At 43.2% G+C, this 15,423-nt stretch overlaps 1 protein-coding gene across 16 annotated transcripts in view; it reads right to left on the bottom strand.

Moving 5' to 3' along the window:
- The window catches only part of TTLL5 (tubulin tyrosine ligase like 5), a 282,100-nt gene that overhangs the window by 125,354 nt on the left and 141,323 nt on the right, over positions 1–15,423 (bottom strand). For all 16 annotated transcript variants that reach the window (XM_053224740.1, XM_053224738.1, XM_053224742.1 and 13 more), the window contains one exon: positions 10,556–10,710. In XM_053224740.1, the coding sequence (XP_053080715.1) occupies positions 10,556–10,710 (155 nt within the window). The remainder of the gene's footprint in view (positions 1–10,555; positions 10,711–15,423) is intronic.

Below are 15,423 nucleotides of genomic sequence, written 5' to 3'. Positions count from 1 at the left end.
TAAGGAGGAATGGGAAGTGTCATAACAGAGGTAAGGAAATGATATTTGAACAGGGAACAGGGACATGGTGGCCTGACATCATGCCTCTGCCATATCAACCACTCAGGTAGGGGATGCCAGTAAGTCTATCAAATGAAGGGCAGTGAGGAGACAGAACTACTATAAAGAACACCAAAAAGCTGAACACCATAAAAACACACATTTAGCAAACTCTAGAACTCATTAGGCAATCAAGGTGAGAAGGCTGGAGTAAAGAGATAGCTAAGCCCATCCTGGGCTGTCCAAGATGGTAGATGACCTTCCACCCCAACCATCTTCAGGATTGGCTCGTAAGGCTCCTTCCTATAGTTTAAGTGGGGTGGGGAGAAGGATACGGGGAAAAAGTTGTCTGCCGTTTCCTCTTCCATACCTGCCTCTACCCCCCAGATTAAGGAAGGCCTCTTGCTTGTAGGGCACTTGTGATTTTGGATAACATGAAAGAACTGAATAGCGTCCAAAGGAGAAGCAGTAAAGACCCGATGACTTGGGAAGGGCGGGGGGCAGGGGTGTTGTGAGCTTTAGGCTCAATGGAGGATCTAGGGTCTTTTTTTCCTAGTGTTCAGTTCACTAGGACAGGAAGGGCCCCAAATGTCCATTCTCTAGGGATTTAAAATTGTGCACTTAGCCTGAGCTTCCTTTGAGGTATAGCTCTTAGGAACATGAGTCCAGTGGGTGAGGAGGAAAGAGAAGGAAGAGAAAAGCTAACGGCATCTGCGCCAGGAACAGGGAGGACTGCAGAAAGGCTGGCCTGAGCTGAGCTCTGTAGGACAACAGGGTGTGGACGTGTGCAGATGCAGGTGAGGGGCAGGATGTCCATCCACTCACTCCCTTACACGCAAAGTCCTTAAATAGTCATTTAATATGTGTTCCTATTTCCATGTGCCTACTGCTTACCAAGGCACTGGGACACAACAGTGAACAAGACAACTTACACTTCTGTGAAGGGGTGACAGTGAGTAGAGAGTAAACTAATAGGGTCAAGGCTATCGGGCGGTATATGCAAGGAAGTCCTAGGGCAAATATACCAGGCTTATTTCTGATCCATTGAGTTTGGCTGGAACTGAACTGTGAGGAGAAATAAAACTAGAAATGTAGTTTGGGACCAGAGGCAGGTGTGTGTTTCGGAAATCGGGCCAAGTTTTTGTTTGTTTTTCTTTTCGTTTTTTAAGACTATGGTGCATCAGGTCTTTTGACTTCTTCCTTAAAAATTTTAATGATCAGAGAAAATATCGACAAGAAAATCTTTAAGTAAAAGGTTAACAATATAAATAAAACGAGTCAGAAAGACTTAGACTTGAGAGGTAGAAGCCAAATTGTGCCACATTCACAGGCTACCTTCTCCGATTTATCCTTATCAGTAATAAAGCCAGTGTTTTGCTCTCGCTCTCTGATTTTTTCCTGTAACTTCTGATTTACCTGTGAACTGGCAGGCAGCAGAAAGTATGATCAATGATATTTCCAAAGCTTCCAACACCAACTTAGACTTTTTATCTCTACGAACTGAAAAATCTGTACAGCTACAGCCAGCTTGATTTCAGTTTCTATCACCTGAAACTCACTAAGTGTTTTGACCAATGCCTGGTATTTTGAACAGAAATACTCTGCTTCAGCCCGACTACTTCCCGTTCCCTGTCCCTTTAAAATGCTTACAACCCTTTGGCCATTACCTGTCTTCCCCCGCCTCTCCTGTCCTTCACCTGCCCGTAGCCTACACACAGTCTAGGACCGAATTTACTCCCTACCCTAAACCCTTCCTCTGCAGAGCCTTCTCTTTCCGCCTGTCTTTGGTACCTGTTCTGAACTGTGACTCCTACAAACCTATATGCCCTCTTTTAATCACTCGCTTTGCATTTTAGGTGCATAAAGTAAACAAACATTTATGTAGTATTCTTTAGACCACCCTGCTGAACTGTCACCTCCAACTTAGTAAGAGTGTGAATCACATTACTTTGATCCTTGAATAGTGTTGAGTACAAAGTAAATGTGCAATTATCTCTTAATTTGTTAGTATTAGCCTCTGCCCATCGACGCCCCACCTGCCCTTCCAGATCCAGCTCATGTGTCTTTCCTTTCCGTGGACCTTTTGCCAGCTTCTCTATCAGTGATCAATTTCTCCTCTGAACTCGTACCACCTACAGGATAATCCTCTTCTTCAGCAATCAAGTCAAATTATTTCACGTACTTGCATTAATAGGACTATTCATTTTCCTCCTTGAGAACAGAGACCCTGTCCAATACCTCCTTCCGAGCTCAGCTCAGTGTCTTGCATTTAGGAAATTGTCAGTAAATGCGTGTTAACTTTTCTGGGATGACATTGTTTTAACAACTACCAGATGAAGCCACTTCCTAGAACACCACTTAATGGCCAGTTCCACCTTTTCTCTTATTCATATATTTCAATACACTAATAATTTGGTGAAGAAAGTAACAAAACTTTTCTTTCGGGGGCTGGTATTTCAAATGTGTTGGGTTCACGTAGCTAAGCATGGTATTTGAGAACACTAATGATATATAGGCCGATTCTTTCATCTATTCAATTTTCCTTGGTGCAAAGTTTCAGAAAAACAAGAATTGATTCCCTCTAGACTTTAAGTACATCCCATTTATTAACCCCTTTATGGTTTCCTTACCTGCTATGCCAGAAAGCCTGCTTTTCTCATCTAAATCCTCCTAGATTGTAGTCACATTACTGAGATGCAGCCATATTTCATTTTCATCACAGAAAGATAGTAAAACTTGTTTTTAAAAACCAGGCCAAACGTGGTATTGATTATTGGCTTTGAAGCCAAACTAATACAAGTCTTACTTAGCCTGATAATTCATGAAAGCCAAAAACACCCCTTTATGGCCTCTGAAGCAGAAGAATGGTGCAGTTAAGACAAGAGTTCTACTGTTGCTTATTATGAACCCCAGGGGCCTCGCATATGATGCGACATTTTGAATTCCTAGGCGCACATATACTGCCTCTCTCCCTCCTCTGGCTTTCCTTGCATCCACCAAAGAATACTTGACTCCACATTTAGGCATGCCTGGGTAGCTCAGTCGGTGAAGCGTCCGACTTCGGCTCACATCATGATCTCACGGCTTGTGAGTTCAAGCCCCACGTCGGGCTCTGTGTTGACAGCTCGGAGCCTGGAGCCTCCTTTGGATTCTGTGTCTCCCTCTCTCTCTATCCCTCCCCCACTCGTGCCGTCTCTATCTCTCATAAACAAACATATAAAACAAATAAATGCCCTTTTAGCTTCTCTTAGGTATCTTTCTTTAGGAGCATTTTCTCGCTTTGTAATCAAAATTTTAACTTACGGATACTAACTTCACAATAAAAATAAATCATGTAAACCTCAGTGTTACGATTAGGTATACCTGTTTTCCCTACCATGTATCTAATGTAAGCATTAAACAAAGTGGTGTAGGACTACCATGTTCTCAGTGAGTCTAATTTTACATTTCTCTCTTTTCTACAAAAGGAACTAAGAGTCATCAAGAACCTATGCCAAAACCAGAACCCACACCAGAACCTTCCTTCTCAAAGCAATTGCGAGGGAAGAGAGGCTCTTTACTCCTTTTCGGACGCTATCAGTCTATTGTTTTCTTTTATTAAATTATAGATACAGGGAGTTTTTCCTTTTTCCTCTTAAATCCTAGGAACTAAAGAAAAGCAACGACTTCTTAGTTGTACTAGGTTGGTAACATGCTGACAGTCTTAACAGAAAGAAGAGTGGAGGAGGAGATAGGACGGGATCTTCAGCTAAAGGCTCAGGGAAGCCGGCTTGTCTTCCTTCTAAAAATTCGCTGAGTCAACACTAAGTACTGCTTTACAACTGGATCATCAAGGTCTCCCTACAGGAGCCAGAAAGAAAGATACAGTGTGTTTTTTTTGTGTTGTTTTTTTTTTTTTTTTTACTACTGCCATTCTTTCCAAGCTCTTTCAAGGCTGGTAAACAGAGTGAACTTGGCCAGATGGAAGATGATAGAAAAACCAGGTGAGAATTAAACTGAATTATGAATTGAGTCACTGATCGAATTTCTTAATTCGAGAAAAGGAGCCTCATCCAGCTTCATATGCGAATTTTTGTCATTCAGGCCTGTTAAAACCACCATAATCACCAACTGTGGATAGATCTAAAATTATAAAGCGAACAGTCACGTAAGATACAGTCTTGCCTCCGACGACGACTCTGTGTGGCTGGCGGTTAGCATACGTGCCTGTGTGTTAATCCTAAGGAAATGTGAGGTGGTTTCTCTTTGATACTTTGGAGGGGAGGGGAGGAGGCCGACTAAAGAAACACTGCACTGGCACACACACACCACACAGCAACCTGCATTTTGGCTCGCAGATAAGAAAAGACCTACTTCTTTCACTCCTGGTACTAGGCCCAAACATTCCCAAACGTACTTTGCCCAGGCCTTGCTATGATGTCTAGCCAGCTATCTCTCACACATTTCCTAGGTTTACCAGCATTCCTTCAACAGGCAGAGGCCCAATCATTCTGGCCTTGGCACAAACACCTATGACACTCGGCTCTCCCGGTGAATGAGGAACTGTAGAATCTGTCACAGAGCTTGAACCGACACAGAGCATAACCCTGGAGAGGTTCTGTGTCTGGCTGAGTGAGAAAAGCAGCAGGGGAATTTTAGATAGAAGCACAGGCCTTTATCCTTCATGTGCTGAAGAAACATGTTCCTCAAGGGGAAGAGACTGGTAAGAGCTAAGATTCCGCAGGAGGAAGGCCAGGTTAACTTTATTTTGTGGGAAAGAAGGAAGGAGAATAAGAAGTGAAATATCACTTCTACAGAACTCTGAGCATAAAAGAGTTTCTTTCTTCTTCTTCTTTTTTTTTTTTAGGCCCCCCTAAAAGTGGTTTCTTTTTGTGATTGTGCTCTTTGGCTAGAGAGTGTTGTTTATATAACAGTATAAAGTACAAAATTATAAGCTCCAAACTCCTCCAGAGAAAAGCTCTCCCAAAGCTCGACCCCCAGGATAGATGGAAAATATGAGTGTTTACTGGCTGGAACATCGAGCTGCAGTGGAAACTTCAACATTCAGAAGAAGATAGCAGAGAGGAAGGGCCTGTTGAGTAGGCAGAAGTCACCCTTCAACAAAGAGGTCAGAGGAAAAGGAAGAGTCTCCAGTTGGCTGCACTCTGATGCCTTCCCTTCCTCAGTGGGAAAGGCCACATCTCTGTAATCCAGCCCCGGGAGCACACCATACATGGGTGATGGCCAGTTTCTCCCATACTAGATACAAAAGCAAGTGGGTAGCAATATCAGACCCCATCAAGCCCAGTTTTAACTTTCATTTTTTTCTGGGAAGAAAACTAAATATTATCAACAACCTACCACTAAAATCAGGCGCTAAACTGGCTTTCATGTACATAACTCAATTAAATCTTAGAACAACTTAATGTGGTAGCCATCATTTGCATATCTATGCAGAGGGGGAAATTGTGACCCAGAGAAGCAAAGTAACTTGCCCAAGGTCGCATACCTAGTAAGGCACACCCAGGTCTTTCCAACTCAACAGTCCCTTCTCTTTCTATCACATCATGCCACCTTCCTCAGACAGGTCAACGGCCCCCTTTCCTATAAAGTTAACATGCTCTTAAAGAAATAGAAGCATTTAAAGGACTAGGCTCAGAATAAGTCTCCGTACAGACAGGCAGAGGATAGGAGCAAAACGTTGCCATTTTAATCACTAAGTAAAATGCGTGCGCAACTACGGGGTTCTCTTTTAAATCCTTACGATACTCCTTTGTAGTACAGTAAAAAACACCTAACTTTGAATTTACCACCTAACGATTTCTGTGTGTATAGTTCAATAATATTAAGTATATTCACACTGTTGTGCAACCGATCTCTAGAACCTTTGCATCTTGCAACACTGAAAAGCTGTAGCTACTAAATACTAATACCCCTCTCCTCTTCCCGCAGCCTCTGGCAACCACCTTCCCACTTCCTGTTTCTATGACTCCTTTAGACACTTCATGTGGATCGAATGATACAGTACTTGCCCTTTTGTGACGGGCTTATTTCACGTAACGTAATGGCCTCAAGGTTCACCCACGTGGCAGCGACCAGATTAAATCCTTCCACACTCTTCTTGATATCTTTTCTTCTAATTGCCTGGGCCAGAAAATTTAAATCTTTGTTATGTGCCATTTGACACGACTCTGCGATTTTTTCCCCTTCTCTGCCAGATGGTGACTTCTTTGTGATCAAAAACCATGTTTTCCAAATCTTTTAGACCGTACCCAGCACCCGGGATGATGCTGAGAACATGAAAGATACATCATGGACAGTAAGCTCCGTGAGATCAGGCACTCTTCTGTTTTATTTATCATGACTCCCCGGCACCTGACCTAATGCCTGGCACATGGAAAATGAATAAGATGTATTTTTTTTTTTAAATACCAAACTCGATATTTCTGAGGACTGATTAAGCACGAAACGATGGGAAGTCACAGACCTGACTCTACAGCAACGTTTATAAGAAACAATCTGAAGGGAGAAAAGTATTAGCTTAAACTAGAATCAAAATCTCTGAAAAACTTGTTCCTAAAAAATTATGTGAAGTAGGGCATCGGACTCTTTATAATTTAATTTTTGGAGAGTAAGAGGGTGAAGGGACAGAGTGACATGACATCTAGCCCGGATTTCCCAGATTTGCTGCTTCATTGTACCCCATTTCCCCATACAGAACTTAAAGTTCTGACACGCAGCTATTCTCGAGAGCGGGGGCCATCAGGGCGAGCACCCCAGGCCCACGATGTCTTGCCCTGTCACAAAAAGGAGGAACAAACCCATGGCTGTGCTTTCCAACTCCCCCACCTTTAATATCGAGGAACAGACAAATCCCCAGGTTGCATGTGTGAAAAAGCCAGAGATGGATAAAAATAATTCAATGACAAATGCTGGAAAAACATACAAAGGGGCAGAAGCCAGACATTCGTGGGATTCCCTGACAGCTCGATCCACAAGGAAGGGTTGGACTGGAAAAAAACAGGGCCTCAGGTTCCTGCCAAGCCGTCTGAGGCCCTGTCCTTCCCAAATCATTCCAAGCAGCAGCCAAGACTTTACAGTAACCCTTCCAGGTCTCACAAAGAAAGATGCACTGTGAACCCGCTGAGTACTCGTCACCTAGAAAATGCCCCTCCCTGACATGATCCGACACCAGGCAAGGCTGGCAGTGCTGAGATGCCTCTGCTTTATCACCTCAGGCCCCTAACCATGTCCCCATGTGCCCAGAAAACGTGTAGTTAAAAGGCAGCCGAAAAATCCCACCCATCTCATTGGCTAAAGAAAAGCTTAACTACCCAGCTATCAGCATCTAGAGACCGAAACCGATCCCTTTAAGAAAAAAGAGGTCATGAACACTTGGTACCTGCACCCTGGAGGCCCTATTGTCTAATTCTAAATCGGCCTTGCTTGGAGGTACACCTCACTCAGGCTTCTAAACATGTGACTGATCTTGGCCCCGACTACTTTCTCTTCTGGAGAATGGCCTGCAATTAATCTCACTTATTACCTCTGAAAAGTAACAACAGAGGAATGGCTGGCCAAGTCCAGCTCCAGAGTGTCTAGGGAACTGCAAGCTACATGGCCAGGCCTCAGACTGTCTGGGCAAGTCGTGGGCTCTCTGCCTTCCTCTCCCACAACAAAGCTTGAGCAGGGACTCCAGACAGACCAGAGGAACCAAGGGATTTGAGGAGCTGGGCTGAGCTCACACTGACCCAATGGGAGACGACAGCCCTGAGGCTACGTTTGGGGTGGTTTCAAAACAGCGGGGGAAGAACAAGGTTGTCTGGTGAAAACTTGTGTGATCCATAAAATCGAGAACAATAGCAACACCACAGGGAAATGAAAAATAACACTATTTGCAGAGTTCTCGTGAGTCACCAGTTTTCATTCCTGTGGCTACCAAGTCACTGAGTCCTCCAATATGCACATGAGGAGCACAGCCAGCGATGGATTCTCTTTACATCTTGTTACTGTTTACGGGACAGCGCCTGGCTTAGTGAATTGTCAGAGTTTCTCAGCGCTGGAATCCGCTGCTGCTTCGTAGATGAACCAGCAGGCGTACCTCTTATTTACTTAGCATCCACTTCCAGGGAGGGCAAAGTGCTGTAAGGACATTCTAAAAGCTCTCAAAACAGCCCAAGAAAAAAATTAAATAAGTAGGTTAGGGTCCCTTAGTGTCAAAACCAGTAATAAAACTCACATCTCTAAGCTACTGATCCCATATTCATGGAACTCAGTCACCCTTACTACTAAGAGAGGGACAAGGGACCCAAGAGCCACGAAACGGTGACTGAACCGGGTGAAAATGGAGACCGGGGCCCGTTACCGCGTGGAATGCCTGCTGGCAGTGTCTGGCTGGGGCCTGCGACACCGCCAGGTCTGGAAGGAGCTTGGGGAACTCAGTTAGCACTGCGTTAGGGTGGGCACCTCTGGGAGCTCCACACGGAACTGGAATCCCCAAGCCGAACCTCCGGGCTGTTCTGGCCACCAGAGGTTACCTGAGGGTAGAGGAGGGTTCCCCAGGGCCACCCCACACTGAAATGGGACCTGAAAACTGGTCCTTAAGCTTGAAGAGCAGGTGACAAGAGGGCGGCTTTGGGTACAACTAACCCAAAAAGGAAAAGGCCAGGGGACTCTGCGGGAGCTGCTTTCTGAGGCCAGTGGCTCAGTCGGTGGTATAATGTGCTATTTTCCTGTAGCTCACAAGCACGGTCTGGCTAGAAAAAGACCACGCACAGTGCTGGACGGATTCCCACATCTTTCTGTGTCTCAGCTCTGACAAACAGGTGCTACGAAAAGAAGGCTCGAAACCCAGCCACAACTTTTATTAAAAAAAAAGTTTTCCTCGTTCCATCTACAAGTCTACTTCTCCAAAATATGTAGTTTTGACATTTTGTTTATAGTACAGAAAATGGTTACAGTCTTGTCATATAGATAGAAAATATACCCCAGATTGCAGGGAAAATGTTTTCCACAGAAACAAGGCTCTGATTATAAAATGAAAATGGAATATTTGGAAATATTTTATATGGAAAATAGAGCTCTATGGTATAAACAGAATTTCTCTTTTACGACCTATGTTTTAGGAATGTGGTTATTCTGTGGACTGTAAATCACCAAACGACAGACTTCTCTCTGTGAAGAGAACTTTGTGGGAGGATGTCCTCTCTCAAACAGGCCTGTCTCCTGGTCTTCGACTCTTTATGATTCTCAGTTAGGATGATTCTTTTCACCCTTGACTGCAATGATTACTGGTACAAACGACACTGGATTCGAGCGTGACGTAATGTGCTTATGTTTATGTTGTTTCCCGGGCAGAGTCTCTGCTTCCCAAATGAGTTCCTTCAGTAATGATTCTAACACCAACAGATACTTTGACAAATAGCAATTTCCTTTATGCCCAAGTCTTGGGTCACCCTCCCACCCTCAGAGGCCGGAAGTGCTGGGGCAGGGGTGGGGACTCAGTGGGGCACCCAGGCCAGAGCTTCCTTATTTGGAGGGGACAATATCTTTATTTGGAGGGAACAGAATACTTGATCGGAACGATCACATTCCTCTCTAGCTCATTTCACTCAGGGACAGATGCAATTAAACCCATATTTAATAGTCACGAAGGCAAGATGTACTAGGAATCCATTTCTTAAATTTTTGTTTTTTAATAGGGGACTTAAAATATGGATTGAGAAGGGCGCCTGGGTTGGCTCAGTCGGTTGAGCGTCCGACTTCAGCTCAGGTCACGATCTCACGGACCATGTGTTCGAGCCCCGCGTCGGGCTCTGGGCTGATGGCTCAGAGCCTGGAGCCTGCTTCCAGTTCTGTGTCTCCCTCTCTCTCTGCCCCTCCCCCGTTCATGCTCTGTCTCTCTCTGTCTCAAAAATAAATAAACGTTAAAAAAAAAATATATGGATTGAGACTAGAATTCAATACAGTGGTTCTTCTTTTAATTCAGAAGTTGCTTACTCTATGGCCAGAATCTATTTGGATTTTATCCTCTGCCACTTTGCTCAACTACATAAAGGACATTTCCTTCCCACTTCCCAAATGAACATTGTCCAGGGAGGCTGTTTGAGTTTAATTACATAACCTAGATGAAAACATAAAAAAACAAATATGTCCCTCAAAAAAAAAAAAAAAAAAGAGAATCCAAAGTTACTGAAATGCAATGTAGCACAAGTCTGAGGAGACAGGGAGAAAATGTCAGAGGTCAAAACACGAAAATGTTGACGACAGGCAAGGATTAAACATAGTTTAAATTCTTCCTCTTTCACCCCCAAGTGAGCTCACTGAACTGTATCAGAAACTTCCTTTGCCTTTGATTTGTCCACAAACTGTCTTACAAATAAAACGAGGCCCTCAATTCAAGTGCCAGACTACTGGGACACGTGGGTAAAGGCACAGACCACGGGAGTCTGTGCAGGGAGTTCAAGGTAGGAACGGCTCTCTTAGGACCCAGGCTGTCTCGGTGACTCAAGCACTAGCTCCAGGACCCTTCACATACCTGCTTCCAGGAGGGGTGGGGTGGCTCTCAGGAGCCTGAAGGTCTGACTGTATGGACCATGTCGGGCCATTAGGACTGATCACGGGCCGAAGGGTGGGGGGCGTTGAAGCGCTGCTTCTGCTTATGGCGCCGCTTGCCAAATTCAGGTTTGTTACCTAGAAGTGAAGTGAGGGAAATAACATGATTTCACGGCATTTTAGAAAAGTATCATTAAGAACATACAGAGGAAATCAAGTAAAGTCCAGGAGATGCTGATTCTTCTGAGCCAAAACAGGGGCTGTGACAAAGGCACCCATTAGAGGCTGGCTTCTGTGCCCATCAAAGAGTTCAGAGAAGTGAGGGTGGCTGGCGTCAATGTAAGTTACCAACTAAGTATTCTGCTCGTATCGTGTGCAAAGTACTGTACTGTGCCAGGCGCTGTGAAATACAAAGATCAATAACCACAACAGCAAGAGGTTACTGTGTATTTACTCTGTGCCAGACAAGGGTCTAAGACACTAGGCAAGATATTCAGCCTTTCTGACCCTTGTTCTCTCATCTACAAGTTCTAAATGCACAATAAATTTTAGTTACACACAATAATAATTACTGTCACATACAAAGAACTCATTTAGACAAAAGATGCACAGGCAAAAGAAAAATGGGCACCGACCCCAATAAACAATTTACAAAAAAGGAATATAATTAACCAACTAAACATTTAAAACTAGTCATTTCCACTGGAAAATCAAAGGAATGTAAATGTAAGAGGCCATTTTCGTATATACATCGATACCTAACAACAAAAAACATTATATTAGATATGTACCTCTACTATTTATGTGACTATAAATTGGTAGAATCTTTCTACAATTTGGCAATCGATTATTACAGGTATCAGAGTATTTGTACACTTTGATGCTATCATCTAACTTCTAGCAACTGTGCCAAAAACTAATTGCACATGATTAATGAGGGTGACTATCGTGATAGCAGTCACTATTTAGCAGAACTGAGAATGTGCAAAGCTCTGCGTAAATGAGTACATTACACACATCTCATTTCCACTGTCATAATTCTGTCGGTAAGTGCCTTTATAATCCCTGTTTACAAAGAATCAAACTGAGGCCTATGAACAATTGGTCAGACCAGGATCTGGACCCCGGTCTTTGGAGCTCCAAAGCCCATCTTCTTACTCACTACACTATATTGTGAACAGATTTTGAAAACAGGCATTGATTTCAATATTGAAAAAGGGGAAGATCAGAATGACTAACGGTGTTGTTTGGTAAATTTTGCTCTGTCTATATAAGGGAACGCTATGCATTTGTTACAGTTTTTTGAAAAATTCATAATGATGTAGGAACATGTTAATATCTCAGGTTAAAGAAAAAAAATCACACTATGAAACTGTACAAAAAGCATATCCAAATTTCCTTAAACACACACACACACACACACACACACACACGCACACACGCACACACACACAGAGATACAAACTCCTAAAGGGCATGGAGTACTTTTATCATCCAAAAGAGAAAATGTAAATTATTATGAGAAATACAGACACGAAGTGGTGAGCTTAAAACCTGTGTGATGAGGATGAAATCCGAAAAGAAAGGATGGTTTGAAAAGTGTTTCAAAATCAGTTGCACAGGGAGGAGATGATGAAAGGCGGGAGGGCACAAAGCTGAATGCCGGGTGCTGAGCGTGAGGCACAGGAGATGGAAATTCCAGGAAAAGCATCCTCCTCAAAAATGTCCTAACAGCCTAGCAATTTTGACATTTACAAACAGAAGAATTCTGGAGCGTTGTCTTTTTTTTTTTTTTTTTTAACTCTGAAAATTCTGAAAGAAACAGAAATCATTTCTAGCAACTGTACAGTACTTCATCCCTAGTTAAAGAACTCAGTACGCGAAACAGCCCAGGACTAGGCCTTCACACCAAAGGACTCAAATAGTTTTCTTGGGAAGAAAGCATTTTCCATAGGTCAGGAGTGTCTGTGGAGGCTGGGGTACAGGGCACTCAGGCTGCACCCTTCAGTGTGGACCTGTCTTTAGAAGAAGCTTCAGAAGCCAACCTTGGCTCATCATTTCTGACCCCCTTGAGAAGACACACGCAGACGAAAGGGTAGGGAGGGAATATACTGGGGCAGGTTATGGTAGTATTTTCTGGCCCCTAGAGCCTTTGAGGAGCCATGCCTTCTTCCTACACCCCAGAGGCAACATAGGTCAGGTTCTCAGACAATAAATAAAATAAAAGGACCGAACTCACCCCTGCCCCACACTGAGCCCTCTTCCTTCCTGCCCTGCTCCCTGGCCTTAAACACCAGGCCTTTCAAATTAGACATGAGCTCGCAGCTTGTAAAAACGCTATAGAGTGAGAAAGGTCTTTATGATAACTAGCAGCTTCTCCTATTGCTGCCTCAGGCAGCATGCCAAAACCCTAATGCAAGAGGCTTATTAATAATTTATAGTGGAACAGCAATAAAATAAACAAAATGTACACACTTTACCATGTTTAGTATAAACTGTATAGTTTGGAGATTAGTGGATGGGAAAGAGAAGAAATATCAGATTTCTTCAATCTTCTCTCTTTTGGCAAGGCTACCCCTAATTTAAACACCGTCATTTTCATCCTAATACCTAAGTTATTGAATGCTCACCATGTGCCATGTATTAGATATCCTTGCATTGTCTTGATATGCATTAGCTCACCCTGAGCAAGCCCTCTGAAGTAGGTTCTATTGTTACCCCCATTTTATGAAAGAGGAAACTAAAATCAATTTGATAATTCTGACGGTAAGCAATCAGACAAAAGTCACATACCTGCTAAGTGCAGGGCCACGGTTAGACAGAAAATGTTCTCCTCCAAGTGCATGTGGTATACTTTCCCCAAACGTGGTTTAACATTTGAATAGTAATGTCAGGCACCTGGAAGTGAGGTTTTAGATCTCACTTACTCCTTACCCATCACTCACGGAAGCAGACACTGTTACGCTCCCTTTCAGAGATGGAGACACTAAGGCTCAGAGTTTACCGTAACTAATTTGCTCAAGGTCACGTAACAGTTGCAGAACTGGTACTCTTGTTTTAAAATCCATTTTCTAGTTTTAAAACTAGCAGGAAACAGTCCTCATTATCCTTAATTCTTAGAGATTTTTGAAAATATAATTAACTGTCTCAAATTCTGACAACAGTGATTATACAAGCACTGAATACACTTTGCCTTAAATATTATTCCCCATGTTACCCTTCACCAGAGGATATTAAAGAAGTGGGGGGGGGGGAGAACCCAACATCCCCATCAATAGGTTTGGTTTCTTAGCAGGTATAGTAAAAGGAGGCATGAACATGAAACGAATTTTAGATTCTTGGTGGTTCTTTGTGGGTTTTGTTTTTTCATGTAACATTGATTCCTCATTTCATGCATAAACCAAAAAATGGTAGCTATTGTGATTTGCTTCTACACAAAAACAAAATATCATCATTATTTTGAAGTAGCAGAGGGACCACTACTTAAATGAGAGATTATATAAAGAATAATAAAACTTCTAAAGCTTCTCATTTTTAGTTTTTAATGTTTATTTATTTTTGAGCGAGCGAGAGAAACAGAGTGTGAGCAGGGGGAGGGGCAGAGAGAGAGGGAGACACAGAGTCTGAAGCAGGCTCCAGGCTTTGAGCTGTCAGTACAGAGCCCGATGAGGGGCTTAAACTCACAAACCAGAAGATCGTGACCTGAGCCGCAGTCAGAGGCTTAACCGACGGAGCCAGCCAGGTGCCCCTCATCTTTCTTTACAAAGGACTCCTGCTAAAAATGTAACCTGTCTCTTTAAATAATAACTGACCCTCTATTTTAAATATTCTATTCTATTCTTACTTCTAAGGTTTTGTCTAGAAGACACCCAGGACCTATGTCACAACCATCCCTACCCGACCCGGCTCTGTCTTCCTGGAACATACGTTGCCAGTAAATAATCAAACAACTTGGGGCTCACTTAGATATGGCCCCAGAAACTTCTTTACACAGTCTTCCAGACAGCCAATACAAATCAGTCAGAAGTGACAAACAACCCCTGTTCTAGAATAGCCCTATGCAACAGAACGTATTGGGATGATGTCAATGTTCTATAATCTACACTGCCCAATACAGTGGCCACAAGCCATATGTGGCTATTATGCATTTGCAATGTGTCTGGTATGACTAAGGAACTGGAATTTAAACTTTATATAACTTAAATTTTAGAAGCCACATGCACCTACCTTGTGGCTACCTAATCAGATAGCATAGCTCAGAAGCCTCAACCAGATCTAGCTGAATCTTATGTGTACAAACTTACGTCTTGCTAGAGTCAGTCCAAGCTAATCATTCCTAGACTATGTGACTTAAAAAAGCTTCTGGTTCTTCCTTTCAGTTTCCCAGTTTTTTCCCGGATGGGCAGAAGGAGATGCCGAACTAAAATGGACCCAAGCATCAATTGTGGCCCCAATGGCACCTTGTCTTGACTAGGGAATATCTAAGGGCAGGGCAAATCTCCCTGCGTTGGGCCGGGCCTTAATAAACTCTACAAGACAATCAGGGTTCACACGTGGAGGTCCCACCCTAACAGGAAGAAGGATGATAAATATGGCTGCCACCAGGCTACATCTGACGCTCTGTCCATCTCTATTTCTCCAGGTAAACAAAGCTTCATCAGATGAAGAGAAAGTGGACAATTTCATACATATATCTGATTTTCAGTAATGATGAACATTCCACGCTGACTTTCAACTCCTGGTCTGCTTGTAGTTTCTAAGCACTGTGTTACTCTCACTGCCTTGTACCAGAGCCTGGAACTTACAGGTCCATCTGTGACCAGCAGCATCTGCAATCCCTGGGAGCTTGAT

The sequence above is a fragment of the Acinonyx jubatus genome, chromosome B3 (genome assembly GCF_027475565.1).
Source record: "Acinonyx jubatus isolate Ajub_Pintada_27869175 chromosome B3, VMU_Ajub_asm_v1.0, whole genome shotgun sequence".
In the NCBI taxonomy this organism is placed as follows: Eukaryota; Metazoa; Chordata; class Mammalia; order Carnivora; family Felidae; genus Acinonyx; species Acinonyx jubatus.
This window is presented reverse-complemented; position numbering and strand designations above follow the sequence as displayed.